Source organism: Neoarius graeffei, chromosome 11, assembly GCF_027579695.1.
Source record: "Neoarius graeffei isolate fNeoGra1 chromosome 11, fNeoGra1.pri, whole genome shotgun sequence".
Taxonomy (NCBI): domain Eukaryota; kingdom Metazoa; phylum Chordata; class Actinopteri; order Siluriformes; family Ariidae; genus Neoarius; species Neoarius graeffei.
In genome coordinates, this window is record NC_083579.1 from 3843426 (window position 1) to 3865016 (window position 21591).

At 42.5% G+C, this 21591-nt stretch overlaps 1 protein-coding gene across 1 annotated transcript in view; it reads right to left on the reverse strand.

Annotated features, from left to right (window-relative positions):
- Positions 1 to 21591, reverse strand: part of grid1a (glutamate receptor, ionotropic, delta 1a) — a 473301-nt gene that overhangs the window by 121244 nt on the left and 330466 nt on the right. The window contains exon 4 of the mRNA XM_060934832.1: positions 15325 to 15530. Coding sequence (XP_060790815.1) covers positions 15325 to 15530 — 206 coding nt within the window. The remainder of the gene's footprint in view (positions 1 to 15324; positions 15531 to 21591) is intronic.

The window sequence follows — 21591 nt, forward strand, 5'->3', positions numbered from 1 at the left end:
CCTTTCGCCCGTAGTCAGCTGGGATAGGCTCCAGCTTGCCTGCGACCCTGTAGAAGGATAAAGCGGCTAGAGATAATGAGATGAGATGAAATAATAATCTGGATGTCGATAATTGTGGAACAGTGTCAATAACTGTGGACAAAGGTGCTGATAATTGTGGAATGGTGTCACGTGATCTGATACGCTAAGTAATCGGGAATCAACTTGTTTTTTTTTTACAGTGGAAGTTTGAGTAATTATTCATGCACAATTTATGTAATGAAAGTCTTTTCTACTTTTGCAACGGCCTAAGGTGTTGATAATTGTAGCTGCTGCTCTATTATCATGTATAATCTGTGCACGTTAGAAGAAATACAAGAGAAGCACGGTTTACAGTAGAGTGATAAAAACATACAATGATTAAAAAAAAGTTATTTTGAAATTTTGTGCCTCGTGGCTAAGTGAACTGAAAGTTATCGAGTTAAGCCCCAGTTAATTTTTCTGAACAAAAATAATTGATATATGGTGAAAAGGAAACGGCATGATTTTAACAAAAGCCAGAATTTTAAACTTACGCAAAGTTCATTTTAAATAATTAAGATTTAGTTTTTAATTTGTTCTTCTAAACGACGAAATTGAACTTTTTTATAAAAGGAAAAGTTGTTTGACAATTTGATGGCCTGAGGAAGTGTTTTGTTGTTTTGTTTTGTTTTTTTCAAATTTGGGTGGTAATTAAAGAAATAGTTTGTTTACCTACTGTTAGTATTTGGGACTATCTTGGCCTCTAGAGGCCGCTATTCTATCTTTGTCATGTCATGTTTGTTTTGACAGCTAGGGGGTTTGTGTTTTTGTTTTGACAGCCATGTGCTTCTTTGTTTTTCATGTGCCTTGTGCCCCACCTAGTCTTAATTGCCAATTATGACCTGGTCATGTGTTCAATTACTTTGGGTATTTATACTACCCCATTTTGTCTTTCTAGTCACTGAGTCTTTGTTGTTTTATGGTGAGTCACTCTGGTACTGCGTGCCTTAGGGCCTCTGCATGCTCTTGCGACAAGGCTTTCGCAGATAGCTTTTCGCAGACAGTTGTAATTTATCGTTGAGCGGGGAGTAATAGACATGCACGATGTTATTCACCGCCACAACGCAAGGGGACGCGAAGTCGTGAAATCGCTAGGAGTAGTTGGTGGGTGTAGTTAGTGGAGTGTTTATCCTCCGGTTACTTATAATGACTAGAACTGGAGTCGTATAGATGTCCGTACTTCCTCACTTCCTCGATCAACCACTCTTCGTGCTGCTCCATCTTCGTTCGTGTTTTTAAAAATGGCGGTCGTGAAAACAAACCAAACCGGGAAAGTAGGGAAGCGGAAGTGCGTGTACAGCGGATGTAGAGTGGACCAATCAGAGCCCTCTTGTCTGCGACGCTGTCTGCGAGGCTTCTGCGGTGGTCACAATTTTTGGGAGGTGCACGCAGAGCGTCTGCGAAGGGGGGGGCTACGCAGACGCCATCTGCGATGCCGTCTGAGAGGACTGCGTTGTCAGCATAAATTGGCCTTTAGCCCTTTGTTTTTGGCAGTTTGCTCTTTTGGGACATTTTGACTATTTTTTGTTACTTGGAATTTTGCCTTTTGTATCTTCTGAGCGTTTGGATTTTTGCTTTCTCTTCCTTGGTTTTGGATTTTTTGAACTCTTGGAACTTTGGGATGTTTTTTTCTTGTATCTCCTGTTTGTTTGGATTTACCTTGGTGGATTTTTTTTTTCACAAGCTGTGGATTTTCCTGGACTTCTGAGCTTGGGCAATGAACTTTATTGAACTGTAGCTTTGATCTCACTCCTCTGTACTTGAGTCATTCCTCCACTTAGCCTAGTGGGTGTTTGCTGGGTTTCTACACCAGTGACCTGGGTTCAATTCCCAGCTCAACCTAACACCTACATTAGTCCTTGATGGTGGTGTGTAAAGATGACCGTAGGAGGAATGTTTGGTGTTAGAGGAGTGGACACTTAACAAAATGGAACCAAATGATCAAATCGCTCTGGGAGTTGGTCTGTTTTCTATTGTTAGAAGAATTTGATAACGGAAGATATTTTCACCTGTTAACATTTCCATCAGGTTGAGAAAAGGGAAAGCAGCACTGTTTCTTTACCAGAGAATTTGGCAAAAAAAAAGCTGATTTCCTATTGGAGCATTTTAGTTCTTACTTAAACAAAAGCGTGAAACTTTTCCATTTGAAACTTGGTGATGGATATGTTGGAAAATTAAGTCCCATTAACAGTGATGATTACAGCAGCTGACCAATCAGCAGTCTCTTTCTTTCCTTCTTTCTTTCTTTCTTTCTTTCTTTCTTTCTTTCTTTCTTCCTCCATTGTACGCAGCATTAAAAGTTTACGCTACATCTGGGATAATTTTTGTGAACCTGCTGATAATGAGGCTCATGTTTAAAGTCTCTTTGCTGCTTATAAATACATGCTGAGCTAAAAGTGCTGGACTAGAAGCACAAAGATTATTCCCTAATTAGCTGTAAGAGTCATCATCCTTGTGAAAAGAAGCTCATTTAAAGCAGAAACACTGGATAATATTATTTCTCTCCACGGTAATCTAATGCACCATTAGCACACATTAGGGAGCAACACAGTGGCACAGCAAGCAGTGTTTTATTCGGCCCCGCTGAGCTTGGTGTGAAGACTAAAATAAAAGTGGTTTTAGCATTCACACTGCTCCGTGGGGGGAGAACCCTGATAGCTGTGGGTCTTGATCGCAGGTGAGGATTGATTTGGGGATGTTTGTTTGCATGTTTGTCTTCTTTCCTCTTGTCTGTCATTCTGTAGATATCATGAAAACGTAAATGATCAATTTCATACACACACACCGTGTTATGCTAAATATAATGGTGTTGCCATGGTTACATATACGATCCCTTCCATCTCCGACCTGAACCATTGGAAAAATCAGAATCGAAATCAAATTATAAGAGCTCTTCAGCCATTCCTGCGATTTTCTGCTCTCCATCTGAGTGGTATTACGGTTATTCAGGAGAACATCCAAGTTGTTCTTTTTCTTTCCAGACGTCTTCTGCTTATTAGAATTCACTCTGACCAAAAGCACAGTGCTAGAAAATTAAATGTTGTGCCACAAAATTGGCTCGATCTCTGATTAATTCAATGTACTGTATGTATGCTGAGTGGAAAAAAAAAAGTTCACCGAATCACACTAAACTTGATTATACCCCAGCGAACAAAAGTGCACTCACAGCCAGAGGAATGATTAAATACAGTTAAAGCGTGAGTAAATGGAACATTAGTTGTACAAAAGGATGATTCAACTGTGAATTCATTTGGGTTAAATGTCTCTAATTGTAGTAAAAGTGAATGGAAATAAGCTTTAAATATCATGTGATTTATGTTTTATAATTCACAATGCACTTATACTTAATTAATTAAATTATATACGGTGCAGTAGGTATTACTGTATCACTACTCTTGCACTTTCAGTCAAACTAAAAACACTGCGATATAAAAGTAAGAGTATAGTTATTGGATCTATTCCTCAAATTTATTTAAATTATATATCCTGTGTGGGCGGCACGGTGGTGTAGCGGTGAGCGCTGTCGCCTCACAGCAAGAAGGTCCGGGAAGGTTCGAGCCCCGTGGCCGGCGAGGGCCTTTCTGTGTGGAGTTTGCATGTTCTCCCCGTGTCCGCGTGGGTTTCCTCCGGGTGCTCCGGTTTCCCCCACAGTCCAAAGACATGCAGGTTAGGTTAACTGGTGACTCTAAATTGACCGTAGGTGTGAATGTGAGTGTGAATGGTTGTCTGTGTCTATGTGTCAGCCCTGTGATGACCTGGCGACTTGTCCAGGGTGAACCCTGCCTTTCGCCCGTAGTCAGCTGGGATAGGCTCCAGCTTGCCTGCGACCCTGTAGAACAGGATAAAGCGGCTAGAGATGATGAGATGAGATGAGATATATCCTGTGGCTTATTATGGCCAGTGTTGCTACCTGTAGGCTTGAAACACGTTCCAAAATTTTTGCAGTGTTCCTCAGATACTTGCACGAACAGAAAAAATAGATTTTAAAAAAAGTTCGCTTAATTTGGAGTGACATTAATGGCATTTAGCAGACACTCTTAACCAGAGCAACAAACAACGTACACAGAGCAGCCTGGGGAGCAGTTGAGGGTTACTCAAGGGCACTTGAGTCCTTCTTGCTGGTCCAGGGAATCAAACCGGCAACCTTTTGGTCCCAAAGCTGCTTCTCTACCCATTAGGCCATGGCTTAAAAATGTAAACAAAAATCTCAGAAAGCCTGTTTTCTAAGTAATTGTAACAGACCCACAGGGGAACCACCAGGGCCTTCTAGTCCTTCAGAGAAGCCCAAACATATCAGCATTTCAAATGTGATATTTAATTTCTTTCATTCTGTCATTACAATTACTCTCTTCTAATTTGGCCTCATTTTCTATCAAAATTGCTTCAGAAATGAAAGGAAAGAAATTACTGTCCTGAAAACATTAAAATCGAGCTATCCAATGAGATCGTTTTGTTTGCTGTCTCTAGGCTGAGAAGAGTTTCGAGCTGCTCACTCATTGGTTAGGACTTCATTGCTGGGACAGAAGGCCATGGCAGTGTATGTTTGTGTAGGAAGTGACAGATGAATTAAACAATCAGACTTTGACTTAGGGCGGCACGGTGGTGTAGTGGTTAGCGCTGTCGCCTCACAGCAAGAAGGTCCTGGGTTCGAGTCCCGGGGCCGGCGAGGGCCTTTCTGTGTGGAGTTTGCATGTTCTCCCCGTGTCCGCGTGGGTTTCCTCCGGGTGCTCCGGTTTCCCCCACAGTCCAAAGACATGCAGGTTAGGTTAACTGGTGACTCTAAATTGAGCGTAGGTGTGAATGTGAGTGTGAATGGTTGTCTGTGTCTATGTGTCAGCCCTGTGATGACCTGGCGACTTGTCCAGGGTGAACCCCGCCTTTCGCCCGTAGTCAGCTGGGATAGGCTCCAGCTTGCCTGCGACCCTGTAGAAGGATAAAGCAGCTAGAGATAATGAGATGAGACTTTGACTTACAGTGGGAGGGACCGAAAACGTATCGCCCTCAGCCTTTTCGAAGGCCGACGTGAGCTTTACCGCAAGTCGGCACTGTCAGCGCAGCAGTGAAGTCACCTTCCAGCCGGTGTAGTGTTCATCAAGTGTCAGCGAATGCTAATAAAGCAGTCAAGCCAGTGCGATCTATTGAGAGCAAGTAGCACAGGCTAACGACTGAGAAACTAAGATTTCTGTCTCCAGACTCTTCTTCCATTCATTCCCCTGTGGAATTTACTGAGTTACTTTTAAAATCAACATTGACAGCTACATACAACAGAGCGACCTGGCAGCCTGCCGCTAATCCCTTACAAAATCCTTTACCCTGTTGCTTTTTTGGTGTCTGGCTAAGTTTTGGCTGAGCTCAAGTCCCAGCTCTAATAGTAACAGTTCACCACTGACATACACACTCATGGTTTTGGGGCAATAAGGAGACGGGAGGCACACTTGCGACAACTCAAAGGTGCATTTTATTTTTGCTCACATTCACTATTCAGTGATTTTAACGCACTAGTCTCACACACACACACACACACACACTGGGTTGCTCAGTTCTCTGTCTCTCTGGTGACCACGTTCTCTCTCCAAGCACATATGAGACACATACAGTGGGGCAAAAAAGTATTTAGTCAGTCACCAATTGTGCAAGTTCTCCCACTTAAAAAGATGAGAGAGGCCTGTAATTTTCATCATAGGTACACTTCAACTATGAGAGACAAAATGAGGAAAAAAAATCCAGAAAATCACATTGTCTGATTTTTAAAGAATTTATTTGCAAATTATGGTGGAAAATAAGTATTTGGTCAATAACAAAAGTTCATCTCAATACTTTGTTATATACCCTTTGTTGGCAATGACAGAGGTCAAACGTTTTCTGTAAGTCTTCACAAGGTTTTCACACACTGTTGCTGGTATTTTGGCCCATTCCTCCAGGCAGATCTCCTCTAGAGCAGTGATGTTTTGGGGCTGTCGCTGGACAACACGGACTTTCAACTCCCTCCAAAGATTTTCTATGGGGTTGAGATCTGGAGACTGGCTAGGCCACTCCAGGACCTTGAAATGCTTCTTACGAAGCCACTCCTTCGTTGCCCGGGCGGTGTGTTTGGGATCATTGTCATGCTGAAAGACCCAGCCACGTTTCATCTTCAATGCCCTTGCTGATGGAAGGAGGTTTTCACTCAAAATCTCACGATACATGGCCCCATTCATTCTTTCCTTTACACGGATCAGTCGTCCTGGTCCCTTTGCAGAAAAACAGCCCCAAAGCATGATGTTTCCACCCCCATGCTTCACAGTAGGTATGGTGTTCTTTGGATGCAACTCAGCATTCTTTCTCCTCCAAACACCACAAGTTGAGTTTTTACCAAAAAGTTCTATTTTGGTTTCATCTGACCATATGACATTCTCCCAATCCTCTTCTGGATCATCTAAATGCTCTCTAGCAAACTTCAGACGGGCCTGGACATGTACTGGCTTAAGCAGGGAGACACGTCTGGCACTGCAGGATTTGAGTCCCTGGCGGCGTAGTGTGTTACTAATGGTAGCCTTTGTTACTTTGGTCCCAGCTCTCTGCAGGTCATTTACTAGGTCCCCCCGTGTGGTTCTGGGATTTTTGCTCACCGTTCTTGTGATCATTTTGACCCCACGGGGTGAGATCTTGCGTGGAGCCCCAGATCGAGGGAGATTATCAGTGGTCTTGTATGTCTTCCATTTTCTAATAATTGCTCCCACAGTTGATTTCTTCACACCAAGCTGCTTACCTATTGCAGATTCAGTCTTCCCAGCCTGTTGCAGGTCTACAGTTTTGTTTCTGGTGTCCTTTGACAGCTCTTTGGTCTTGGCCATAGTGGAGTTTGGAGTGTGACTGTTTGAGGTTGTGGACAGGTGTCTTTTATACTGATGAGTTCAAACAGGTGCCATTAATACAGGTAACGAGTGGAGGACAGAGGAGCCTCTTAATTAAGAAGTTACAGGTCTGTGAGAGCCAGAAATCTTGCTTGTTTGTACTGTAGGTGACCAAATACTTATTTTACCGAGGAATTTACCAATTAATTCATTAAAAATCCTACAGTGTGATTTCCTGGATTCTTTCCCCCCATTCTGTCTCTCATAGTTGAAGTGTACCTATGATGAAAATTACAGGCCTCTCTCATCTTTTTAAGTGGGAGAACTTGCACAATTGGTGGCTGACTAAATACTTTTTTGCCCCACTGGGAACCTGCTGGGAATTAGCCGCAGGTGAAACTCATCACATATTACTTACTGGTTCAACCTGCCTCCTCTCTATCCACAGCTGACACTCAACCACACCCCTGCTGCTAGAGTAATGTAATTTATTTGTAATGTGCAGCCAGTACCTTTGATCTGATGTTAAAGCTGCTAAATATTAGACCTCTGACATCTAAAACACTTACTGTCAATGAAACTACAACTGACCAAGGATGTAATGTTCTATGTTTAATAGAATCTTTGACTCTTTGATCTTAGATTAAATATCGCATCAATTAAATGAGTCCAGCACTCCATAGATACAGCTGTATACTGTATACACCACCCTCAGCTAATTTTATAAATGTTAACAAACTCACTTCTCTATACATGCAAACTTAAAGTTTGTAGGATTATGAGTAGGATTTGGGGGTATGGGGTGCCAGGTAGACAGGATAGCACCTTTAGTGAGGGGGCTTGCCATGTCCATGTCAGGACAGCTCGTTCACTACTGGTTCCTGCCTGGCACTCAGCTCTCACCTATGGCTCCTAGAACTGCCTGCATGCGGCAGTGCGCCATCTCCCGGACAACGGCTTCAGCAGGCTGGCTAAACCAGATGAGGGTAGCCGTCGAGTCATAGACTCTCTATGATTCCCGGGGCTTGTCACCCCAAGCATGTGAAGACTGGATCTTCGGCAGACTGTGCAGAAGGAACCCAACCCTCATTGGTCATGGCTCAAGAGACAGGAAGGCGACATCCAGCAATGCAGCTGTGGGACATGCTTCTCAAAGCATGATGAGACATGTAGGTCGTCCTGGTCATCCTGCTGCATCCCAGACTTTCCCCAGCTGTCTCCTGGAAGTTGTCCCCAGGAGGTCAGGGACAAGACAGTGAGGCTGGTGTCCTGCCACTTGGTGTGATTCTTGACTCCAGTCTCTTCTCTAGATATTCCTTTATCTCAGAAACATTGCACGTCTCAGAAATAATATCATCATGTGATGCTGGAAAAAAAAACTACAGGGTGTCCCAAGAGTCACCATATATGGGTGAAATAACACTGTTTAGCAAAACGACTTCCAAAACTTTTCACAACTAGTTGCAGAGCACCAGATGTATTTATACGAGTTCATGATGAGTGGGAGAGACGACTGCATGAGCGTTTGCAAAGAAATGGCAATCATGTCGAGGAGGCTTTGTGAGTAAAATTACATTTTGGTAATAAGTGTTAAAACACTCACCAGTTCAGATCTATTTTATATTACAGCTCCCAGGAAAAAGTTCAATCAGTTATAAAAATACCTATAAAATAATTTATAAAGCACTGAACAGTCTTGCTTTTTGTTTCGGTAGCCATTTATTCTTTACAGGAGTGGGTGGTTAATGCTCTGCCCAACCCCTGATGAAATAGAGAATCTTAAACAATTTATATATTTCAGTACACTGATCGATTGTGAAGAAAGTTCAACAAATTACATAGAAAGTCTTATATCAAAGGCAAGAACAGCATTCAATAAACTTAGCAAAGTATGGTCATGTAATCAATATAGAAGAAAGACGATGCTACGGATATATCAAAGCGATGTTGTATCGTTGTTGATGTCTGGATCGGAACACTGGAAGATCAGTAAGAGAGATGGTGATAAGTTGAATGCATTTCACATCAGGTGTTTGCAGTGTGGAAAATAAGGAATTTTAAGCAGATTGTCACAGGACAGACAAGTCTGAAATGTTGTCTGTCGATCCAAATTTTCAGCCTGTCCGAATGATGGGCAAAATGCCTGGAGCAATGTGGCCGGGGGTTTAAGGGCTTTAGATGCCTGGAGATGGCTTCTTAGCTCTTTCCAGGCACATTTTTGTGATCTTCAAAGGCCAAATTATGCTAGACATTAGTTGCTAATTACACTACAAATTGAATATAATTTACAAGAAAATGTCAGAAGATTTGAGAAAAACCTGCTTAAAGTTCTACACAAGAAAAGAGTAGCACACGCACACAGGTCAGTTCCATGTCTAGAAAAAGTACGGGGGACCAAGGATGTTCGGGTCAGTTACAACTTACTGGTCCTCATATCATTTGGCATTCAGACTAAAATCTGCTGGACTAGAAAATAGAAGAAAATTCTATTAAACTGTATTAAAATATAACTCTACATCCTCCAAAGCGTATGCCTATGACTGTCATTCTGATTATGAATCTAAAAAAAATGCACATACACTACCGTTCAAAAGTTTGGGGTCACCCAGACAATTTTGTGTTTTCCATGAAAAGTCACACTTTTATTTCCCACCATAAGTTGTAAAATGAATCGAAAATATAGTCAAGACATTTTTCTGGCCATTTTGAGCATTTAATCGACCCCACAAATGTGATGCTCCAGAAACTCAATCTGCTCAAAGGAAGGTCAGTTTTATAGCTTCTCTAAAGAGCTCAACTGTTTTCAGCTGTGCTAACATGATTGTACAAGGGTTTTCTAATCATCCATTAGCCTTCTGAGCAGGGCTTTGAACCGGTTCAAGGAACAAAAACGAAAACCGGGAACTTTTTCTATTTCACATGGAACAGAAACGAAACCAACTTTATTATTTTTTATGTTCCGGAACAGAAACGCTTATTAAAAATATTGGTAACCGGTTAATACCGGTTTTTATTTCGTTCCTCAAAGTTTCCGTAGCCTACAAATAAAAAAGTCATTCTTCCCCTGCGCAAGTTTCTATGACCCGCTGGGGTTCACTTCCTGTGTGACGTTCGCTGACTGAATGGAGAGAGCGGGAGGGTGGACTACTATCATGTCTCCACATCTTAAATAAGAGGTAAATATTGCAGTCTATCGTTATTCAAAAACGTCAATTTCAAACACGATATCAATATATTTGTCCACGTTAATGAGAGGCTCGCGAACATTAAATGACGTTAACGTCTGTTAGCCTATCAGTGCATAGGGCCTGACTAGCCTTTGGTAACACACTAAACAAATTATCTTTCATTTTTGGCACTTTTTCTGTTTGTGTAGATGGGAAGACATACTGAGAATCCAAATCGCCAACATTTGAAATAATAATTGTTTTGAATTATTTCTTGTCTTATTTAATGAAGGTTGTAATAGAATTAGCCTACATTTGGCTTAAGCTGGATGAGACAGAGACATAATTTTATAGCCATTTGTTAAACAGCTGACAGGGAACGCAATTAACCGTTCCGGGAACAAAATTTTTTTGTTCTAACCGGTTCGGGAGCGTCTATTTAATGGTGGAACCCAAAACCGGAAACGTTAAAATTCTGTTTCTGTTCGGAACGAACCAATAGGAAAAAAATTCTGGTTCAAAGCCCTGCTTCTGAGGCAATGAGCAAACACATTGTACCATTAGAACACTGGAGTGAGAGTTGCTGGAAATGGGCCTCTATACACCTATGGAGATATTGCACCAAAAACCACACATTTGCAGCTAGAATAGTCATTTACCACATTAGCAATGTATAGAGTGGATTTCTGATTAGTTTAAAGTGATCTTCATTGAAAAGAACAGTGCTTTTCTTTCAAAAATAAGAACATTTCAAAGTGACCCCAAACTTTTGAACGGTAGTGTAATAATAACAACATAACCACTGATTGGCAGTTTGGCGCTTAACCTAATACTGTACTGCAGAGTTTCATGTAAACTGAACTCTTAATCACCCGACTGGATCAATCAGATACTGTCAACCCTAAAACACTAGTCCAACTGCTTCATGCAATAAAAACAACAGTGAACACTGAGTGTATTATTGTCTTATTTAGTGTGCCACTGGGGGAGAGGGAGGTGCCTGTAAAGTTTGGTGGGGCTAGGACCTTTGGAGGCTGAGTTATGAATTTTTAAAGGCTGGCTCGAGCCAGGGCTCATATTAAAGTTTTCGGCATGCAGCACTTTTGCAGGGGTTTTGAGGAGAATAAAAGGCTGAGGCGTGGTCATAGCAGGCCGTGCCTTGGCTGGTTCAAAAAAGCTCGGGGAGAGGGACATGCCTGTAAAGTTTGGCAGGGCTAAGACCATTGGTGGCCGAGTTATGAATTTTTAAATTCGTGTCCGCAGGGGACCCCGTTTCACAGGCTGTGTTACGACATAATGTATTCACCTAGAGTAGCATTTGGAAGAAAATTAGACATAGATTAAATACATATTAGGGTGCATCAGTTGCCCCCTAAAAATGAAAAGTTCCTTCGATCATGCATGATGCATTTTTGTTTTTATGTTCCTTTTGGTAAGAAAACACACTGGGTGAAATATTTTGACAAAATTCAAAAGTTTAATGGTGGCACCAGGAGCTCAAAGTTATGGAAAAAGCTGCTATTTTATGACTTTTATGACAAAATTTCGATCACTTTTCATGAAACATTATGGCACCTTATAGAGTATACCAAATATCTTAGATCCACATTTTTAGTCCATATTCTAAATATATTATCAAGCACAGTTTGAGTTTTAGCTGTTCATTGAATCATTGTTCAACTACTTTTAAACAATACAAATGTATTATGAATCACATTAATGCTTCTCAATCCCTTGCAAAGGTTCTTAACATGATCTCTGGGTCACAAGAAATCAATAAATGGAGTCCAACATTGTGATTCAAACCTTACGCGAAAACATAAAATAAGCGTTTTTTGGCAAAAAATGAACCTCATGGTGCCACCATTAGACTTTTGAATATGGTCAAAACATTTTACAGGATGTCTTTATTGGTGAAAAGGAACACCCAAACAAAAATGCATCAGATTTTATGAAAGTGAGGGCAACTGACGCACCCTAATACATATCTTTACATTTTTTTCATGGGCCATCCGGTTTGATGCTTTTGAAATACAGACGGACAAATGCAAAAATTACCAGTCAATTTCCGCCGGTCCGGCTTTATTTCCCCCCAGACTTGCGAGAAGTAACAGGAACACCATCTGTGACAGATTTGATAAGCTCAAGAAGGTGAATGAACAGTCATAAGGCAGATTGAAAATAGATCCAAGACCAAAACAATTGACTTTCTCAAAACAATAAACTTGAGAAAGCCAATTGTTTTGGTCTTAGATCTATTTTCAAGCTGCCTTTTGACTGTTCATATAAAGATGCTTTAGACATGACCAATCTACAGACACTTGAACACCGACGGTCATGCCGTTCCTTGTTTTTGGTTTATCAAGCCTTAGTCTTTACCCGTGATCCGAACTACATACTGTAAAGGAACTCTTTCAAATAGAACAAAGCCATTATAATTTAAGAGGCGGTAATCTCAGACTAGCACAACCAACATCGAACAACAAATGGATTCACGGATCACTTCCCTATCTGGAACGATCTCTCTACAGAACCGAGACATCTTGTTTCTTTAATCAAGTTTAAAAGCCCCATAAAGAAAACAAAAATCATACTAGTGGCACATTGTGCAACTGTAATATTTGTTATCAATAGAGTTAAACTGCATTGTTATATTCTCGATTAAATGACATTTCATTTCTTGATTTTTAATTTTATGTCTTATATAAGACCTCCAGCCATCCATCCATAACAGCTTATCCCATGCAGGGTCGCGGGCGGGCTGGAGCCTATCCCAGTTGATGGTGGGCAAGAGGCAGGGAACACCCTGGACAAGTCGCCAGGCCATCGCAGGGCTGACACATAGACAAACAACCATTCACACTCACATTCACACCTACGGTCAATTTAGAGTCACCAGTTAACCTAACCTGCATGTCTTTGGACTGTGGGGGAAACCGGAGCACCCGGAGGAAACCCACGCGGACACGGGGAGAACATGCAAACTCCACACAGAAAGGCCCCACATCACTGGGCTCAAACCCAGAACCTTCTTGCTCTGAGGCAACAGTGCTAACAATACACCACCATGCCACCCTTACGTAAGACCTTTTTGATATATATCATCTCATCATCTGTAGCCGCTTTATCCTATTCTATGGGGTCACAGGCAAGCTGGAGCCTATCCCAGCTGACTATGGGCGAAAGGCGGGGTACACCCTGGACAAGTCGCCAGGTCATCACACAGACAACCATTCACACTCACATTCACACCTACAGTCAATTTAGAGTCACCAGTTAACCTAACCTGCATGTCTTTGGACTGTGGGGGAAACCGGAGCACCCGGAGGAAACCCACGCGGACAACATGCAAACTCCGCACAGAAAGGCCCTTGCCGGCCACGGGGCTCGAACCCGGACCTTCTTGCTGTGAGGCGACAGCGCTAACCACTACACCACCATGCCGCCCATATATATTTGATATACACCTAGCCTGGTGACTTGTCCAGGGTGTACCCTGCCTCTCACCCATAGTCAGCTGGGATAGGCTCCAGTTTGCCTGCGACCCTGTAGAACAGGATAAGCGGCTACAGATAATGGATGGATGGATAGATGGATATACAGTACACCTATTATAGTAGTTTAATGCTTGTTTTTGATATTTTTAATTTAGATCTTTTATTAGTTTGAATGTATTTGTTACGACTCTTTGACTCACTGTACATGTTGAAGATGAATAAAGCTATGATTGATTAATTGATTGTGGAAGTTGATCAGTCATGAATTAGTATGTAGAAGAACAGGAAGGATATGATACCAAAATAGCACTTACGTGAGCCCCACCAGGCAGAAGAAAGAAAGGTAGACCAATAGACACATGGCGAAGGATGGTGGAGAAGGAAAGAGAAGGATATGGTTGGAAGACTTGGAGTGAGGCTGAAGTAGTGAAGTAGCTGCAAAGAACAGGATGAAATGGAGAGATCTTTGTGACTGCCCTAAGCGACACTTTAGCACTAAAGGAATAAGATGAGTCTTGTTTCGCAGAATGTTTGGTCTATTATGAGCCACCTTATCTGCAGTTTTTTAAATTAGTGTTTGGGACTCCGATACGGTCTCTTTAAGGCTAAATATATTTTGCTAAATAGCACAGAACCCGAGGCACAGACGGGGATGTTTTGGTGCCCCCCATTGCTTTATGATCCTCGGCTGCCCTCATGCCTGTGTTACATTCTGGCTTTCCCTTTTAGTTTTGCTGTCCTCAACCTGCCAGATCCCCTGCTCACACTCTCTCACAGTGTCCACTATTTTAAACCACTGCGGGCTAAAAGCACACCTCATAATTTTTTAATTCTGTCTTGTGAGCAGTACATGAACCCTGCTGGATTTCCTGCTGTGGCTGTCCTCAACCTCTGTAACCTGTCTGATTTTTCATCAAGCTCTACTCCTGCTTCTTCAGCTCAGAGATATCTTATGACTTAAAACATTTCATACAGTTTACTACCTAAGAACTTCTGCTGTGATCATAACCGCTGTCTCATGCGCATCCCAGGACCGTTGTTCATAAAACGAGACCATCATTGACGGCATAGCTCACTCCGGCCCCATCTAGTCCAAAAGGAACGATCTAAAGTGGACCACCTAGCGCAAAAAATGCCTGTAACGCTATATACAAGCTATATATAGAAGCTATATCCACCCTAGAAATACCGACCTATTTGCCAGAAAGAATCCAAAACGGCAAGGAATTGACCAAGAATAAGCAATTTTTGTTGAACTGCTCATTAAGGCTTAATTAGTCCATAACTTCATAAATAATTGTAATTAAGCAAATCTGGGTAGAAGTTACTGTATATGCACCCTAGGTACCCCTACCTTCATGCCAGAAAAAAATCAAAATCGGTGAAGACTTGAGGGAGATGTGTGGAAACTACTCATTAGGGATTGATTAATTACTCCATATCTTCATTATTAATTGCAATTATGCAAATTTGGGTAGAAGCTACGGTATATGCACCCCAGGCAGACCTACAGTACCTTCCTGCCAAAAAGAATAAAAATCGGTGAAGAATTGACGGAGAAGAAACGATTTTCATGAAATGTGGACGATGATGGACAGATGATAGACGGATGATGGACGGATGACAGACAACACATGATGGGATAACCTCATCAGCTATCGACCAGATGAGCTAATAATCACATCAAACAATCAGTATCCCAGTAAGACATGTAATGCTGTTTTTCTTGTTGGTTGATGAAAGTGTGTGATTGGTATCAGCGCTGACCTGGTTGATGAAGGCATGAGCGACACGAGGGCTCAGTAGTAAGATGGCACGTCTCAGAGAGTCTCTGTAACAGTTCAGCTCTTCTGTCTTCATCGTGCTAAAGAGGGTCAGGAAAACCTTCGAGACGTTCCGCTCTACCTGCTGCAGAGACACGTCCAATCCGGAGCGAGATGCCTGATCCAGAAACGCCTTTAATCCACCCACATCTGAGAGAGAATAAGAAGGAGACAGAATTTGTTTTCAGAAGGTTATGGGTCTGTCTTAGAGTTTAACATGCTGACAGCTTACAGTATGAACATGAAGAAAAAAAGAAACCGAGCGCACTGTTGACAATTCATAATGACATTGTAAGCTGAATGGATCATTCCACACATGTGGTGACCTTACACAAGAGCACAGCAGGAACATCCATTTTAAACTGCCTATCTGTAGTGCCATCAAAATGAAGCTGTGAAGTTTTGTCCTTTCTCAAACGCATGACACACTCGCCATTGCGAGAACACTGTTACTTGGCAACCGAGAACCATGGACGCATCTTATTGCTCCTGGAAATAAGCTGTACTCTTTAGCTAGCCTTTTTATGAACAGTACAACCAGAAAAAAGAGATACAACCATCAGGGATGTCAAAATTGCTCTCAGAAGTGTTGATAAACTATGAAGAAAACTTAGGCAGCTAATCCAACATTCATGGGTTCCAGCCAGGCTTGTAGTACTCAAGTCTGACTCATGCCTGAATTTTAAGGACTTGTGACTTGACTTGGACTAACTGTATTCGGACTCGTAAATTGGAGACGACGACTCGGATTTTTTCTTTATTTTTGCAACATGCCATAATAATTTGGCATAAGATATTTACGTAAATTTTTATACTAATTTCATGCAAGACAATGCACATTCACCTGTTCATATGTCATGTTCAGGAACAAACTAATGTTAACGGCGCTAAAATGCCTGGAGAGACGCCCCTAGGATTGTCCGCTTTGCTTATACAGACTTCTCGTGCAGTAGGAAAAAATGCACTGCTATGTGTTCCATAATAACCTGGCGACTTGTCCAGGATGAACCCCGCCTCTCACCCATAGTCAGCTGGGATAGGCTCCAGCTTGCCTGTGACCCTGTAGAACAGGATAAGTGGCTACAGATAATGGATGGATGGATGGATGGATGGATGTGTTCCATATGTAGAAGAACTTTTGAGGAGATGATGGGGACAACCTAGAACTTCAATCCTCCTTTGGCAAGACCACACCCAGAGAAGGAAGTGACATGCTATGCTCATTGCTCTTTTGATAGCAGGGCTTGCTGAGCGATGAACTAGCTAGTGCTAACCCTCTCTCATTTTATTTGCCCTGCTGATAACGGGGTTTGTGTCAGAGTCAACATGGATCAGTAGTGGACTCAATTCAGACTCAACTTGGATCAGTAGTGGACTCGATTCAGACTCAACTCGGATCAGCAGTGGACTCGATTCAGACTCAACTCGGATCAGCAGTGGACTCGTTTCAGATTCAACTCGGATCAGCAGTGGACTCAATTCAGACTCAACTCGAATCAGCAGTGGACTTGATTCAGACTCAACTCGGATCAGTAGTGGACTCGATTCAGACTCAACTCGGATCAGCAGTGGACTCGATTCAGACTCAACTCGGATCAGTAGTGGACTCGATTCAGATTCAACTCGGCTCAGTAGTGGACTCGATTCAGACTCAACTTGGACCAGTAGTGGACTCGATTCAGATTCAACTCGGATCAGTAGTGGACTCGATTCAGACTCAACTCGGATCAGCAGTGGACTCGATTCAGATTCAACTCGGCTCAGTAGTGGACTCGATTCAGACTCAACTCGGATCAGTAGTGGACTCGATTCAGATTCAACTCGGCTCAGTAGTGGACTCGATTCAGACTCAACTTGGACCAGTAGTGGACTCGATTCAGATTCAACTCGGCTCAGTAGTGGACTCGATTCAGACTCAACTCGGATCAGTAGTGGACTCGATTCAGATTCAACTTGGATCAGCAGTGGACTCGATTCAGATTCAACTCGGATCAGCAGTGGACTCGATTCAGATTCAACTTGGCTCAGTAGTGGACTCGATTCAGACTCAACTCGGATCAGCAGTGGACTCGATTCAGATTCAACTCGGCTCAGTAGTGGACTTGATTCAGACTCAACTCGGATCAGCAGTGGACTCGATTCAGACTCAACTCGGATCAACAGTGGACTCAATTCAGATTCAACTCAGCTCAGCAGTGGACTCGATTCAGACTCAACTCGGATCAGCAGTGGACTCGATTCAGACTCAACTTGGATCAGCAGTGGACTCGATTCAGATTCAACTAGGCTCAGTAGTGGACTTGATTCAGACTCAACTCGGATCAGCAGTGGACTCGATTCAGACTCAACTCGGATCAGCAGTGGACTCGATTCAGACTCAACTCGGATCAGCAGTGGACTCGATTCAGACTCGACTCAAAATTTTCTTTAATGACTTGGACTTGAACACTGGGGACTCGAGACTGGACTCAGACTCAAGGTTTAGTGACTCGACTACAACACTGGTTCCATCAGATGGAGAAATGTCAGGATTGCATCGCGATTTGTGAATTTTGTTGGTGATAAAAGAGATTTTTGTCTTACAAATACAAACCCTGACAGGTTCTTATAAATACAGTGAACATGGAACTATATTTGACTGTAGCATTAATATTTACTGAACATCCGACGAAAGATTAGGCATGAGACAGACTAAGAGACTAAAGCGCCGCTGCATGACTCTTTTTAGGTAGCACTGCTTTTAGCATGTAATCGAACAACATTGTGGGTAATGTAGGAAATCATTAACTAAAGTGAAAATACACTCCCTGGCCAATTTAACAGGAACTTATTGTTGATTCTAAGTTCCCTGTTCTTGGCTGCAGGAGTGGAACCCAATGTGTTCTTCTTTCTCCTGTTGCATGCTGAGATGCTTTTCTGCTCACCACGGTTGTAAAGAGTGATTATATGAGTTATTATATCCTTCCTGGCAAAAAAAAAAAAAAGCTTGAACCACAAATCTGGCCATTTTCTTCTGACCTCTCTTATCAACAAGGTGTTTGTTTCCACCCACAGAACTGTCGCTCACTCACTCACTCAGTGTTTTTTGTTTTTTGCACCATTCTGTCTAGAAACTGTTGTGCATGAAAACCCAGGAAATCAGCAGTTTCTGAATTACTCAAACCAGTCCATCTGGCTCAAACCAACACCCAAGTTAGGGTAAATAAGTGAAGATAAGTTTTTAAAAAAAATCAACTTTGTATTTAATTATAAAATAAGTTTTCAATGCTGTTGAAAACCACGTTTATTCTTAAAAATGAATCTGCAAGTCTTTCAAGGCTGAATTCTTTCCCTCAGACAGTCTGATACATATGTACGGATCAGATATTTCGCTCACATCACATGTCTATCAAGTTAATCTATGCATGTTGATGCTCAATCGATCTCTCAGAGCAGTGGGCAGGGGGTGAGAGTCTGAATAGCAAGCAGGCAGAGACATGAGTCAGTCGTTCCCGTCGTGCTGCTCTGGTCTGTCTGACAGCTTAATGAGGCAGCACACGGCTTTATGAAGCACAGCAGCACTTTACACACAAGCAAGAGGATGATCACACAATCCAACATACACTTGATCGCACTCTCGATCATGCACTCAAGGAGAGAGGAATGCAAATGAGGTCTCAAAGAACGACTAAAAACATTCAGAGATCTGTGACTTTCACTAGTTTTTTTTTTAATCATTACCCCTCTTGTAGTGTGCACTACTTAGCCGTATTTCTCATCGCTCCAGGCTCTACCACTTTCCAGTTCATCTCTCGATCTCAGAGACAATAAACAGAAACATCACTGCAGCGCTCACACTCACACCCATCTGTGAGTTCTACAGGATATTGTACTTCCGTTCATGCTGCTTGGTCATGTTCTGGACTCTTGGGTCTCAATCTCAGCCAGGCTCTGGACCTGTACACGTTGAGTTGCATGATTTTTTTCCTGACTCCGTTAGGTTCCTCTCATTTACTGACTGATGACTCACCATCCGAATGGATCGATACATTTTCATGTACCCTAGTCTCGCAATAATTAGGTCATTGCTCAGATCAAACGTTGCCTAATTGTATCTTAATTGTCAACAGTAGCACTGCTGTTTATTATATTATCAGAACATTTGCCTCTCGGCGTGTGTGTTCATTCTGTGATTAATTAGTTCATTTCACTGGTGCCAGGCTTAATGGTTTTATTATTAATGATGATTATTTGTGAACACATTACTGTTACAGTCCACTGTAGACATTCTACACACCTGTCACATGACTGCCATTTAATAGAGTATCAACTCATTCTGAACCATATCAGTGTTTGTAGATACTATACATGTTACATGTACACACTTTATATGTAGTCAGTAGCTCCAGTTGTTTAGTCAATCATTTTTAAACTTTCAATTCAGCCTTCATACTGAACTCCACACACAGAGTGACAGGGAACAGACCAGAGATGAGATCTGATAGAGACTGGAGACAGGTTACAGGCAAGAGAGGTTAAGGACAGGAGAAAGATTAGAGAATGGACACTGGTTGGGGTGAGAGATGGGTTAAAACAGAGCAGAAGAAGGATTAGAGACCAGAGATAGGTTAGAAACTGGAGACAGGTTAGTGGTCAGAGATGGGCTAGAGACTGGAGATGGGTTAGAGAAAGGAGAGACTGGAGATGGGTTAGAGAAAGGAGAGACAGAAGATGGGTAAGACACAGGAGAGACAGGAGATGAGTTAGAGAAAGAAGAGACAGGAGATGGGTTAGAGACAGAAGAGGGGTTAGAGAAAGAAGAGACAGGAGATGAGTTAGAGAAAGAAGAGACAGGAGATGGGTTAGAGACAGAAGAGGGGTTAGAGAAAGAAGAGACAGGAGATGAGTTAGAGAAAGAAGAGACAGGAGATGGGTTAGAGACAGGAGAGGGGTTAGAGAAAGAAGAGACAGGAGATGGGTTAGACACAGGAGAGACAGAAGATGGGTTAGACACAGGAGAGACAGGAGAGGGGTTAGAGAAAGAAGAGACAGGAGATGGGTTAGAGACAGGAGAGACAGAAGATGGGTTAGACACAGGAGAGACAGGAGAGGGGTTAGAGAAAGAAGAGACAGGAGATGGGTTAGAGACAGGAGAGACAGGAGATGGGTTAGAGAAAATAGAGACAGGAGATGGGTTGAAAAATGGAGATGGGTTAGAGACAGGAGAGACAGGAGATGGCTTAGAGACTGGAGATGGGTTAGAGACTGGAGATGGGTTAGAGACAGAAGAGATAGGAGATGGGTTAGAGAAAATAGAGACAGGAGATGGGTTGAAAAATGGAGATGGGTTCGAGACAGGAGATGAGTTCAAGACATTGGAGATGGGTTAGGGAAAGTAGAGACAGGAGATGGATTCAAGACTGGAGATGGGTTTGAGACAGGAGATGGGTTAGAGAAAGCAGAAACAGGAGATGGGTTAGAGACAGGAGATGGGCTAGAGACTGGAGAGACAGGGGATGGGTTGGAGAAAGGAGAGCCAGGAGATGGGTTAGAGACTAGAGATGGGTGAGAGACTACACAAAGATTATTAACTGTGGACAAGTTATAGGCTGAAGACAGTATTAAAGACAGGGACAGAAGACAGGGTAGAGGCAGGAGAAGGGTTAAGGACAGGAGACTCCATGGGTTTAACTTTTTCGAACCTGAATTTGTAACTATGTAAAATATTTCAGATGAAACTGTGAAACTTTCACACTGAGAAGATCAATATCCAGAGCAACAGCCGTAGCTGTGCTCATATCAGTAGGACATTTCCTCTTTGGTGCTACACAATCCACATGCCTGCAGCATCACCAGGAGGTTTATACTGTGGGGCTGCAAGGCCATGAAGAGCAGCACGCTGAGTGAGCACACACACACACACACACACACTGGGACACAGGAGTTACAGTGGGGTCGTTATGCATGAAAGGAGAGCTGAGGAACCAGAGCAGACTAAAAGCCGCTCCTCTCATCTTACCCTCACAGTCATGCACACACACACAGGGAGAGCAACCAGGCACTGTGCTCAACACACACTGAACACACAGCTGTTCAGAAGACTAATTCTGCCTCCTCCGGCTCGCTGAATAATTTTCTTTCCATCCAGAGAGATCAGAATCTCTTTCAGACATTTGAGTCCAAGTGCACCAATAACAAATACACATGTCAAGTAGATGACACAGTGGGAGAC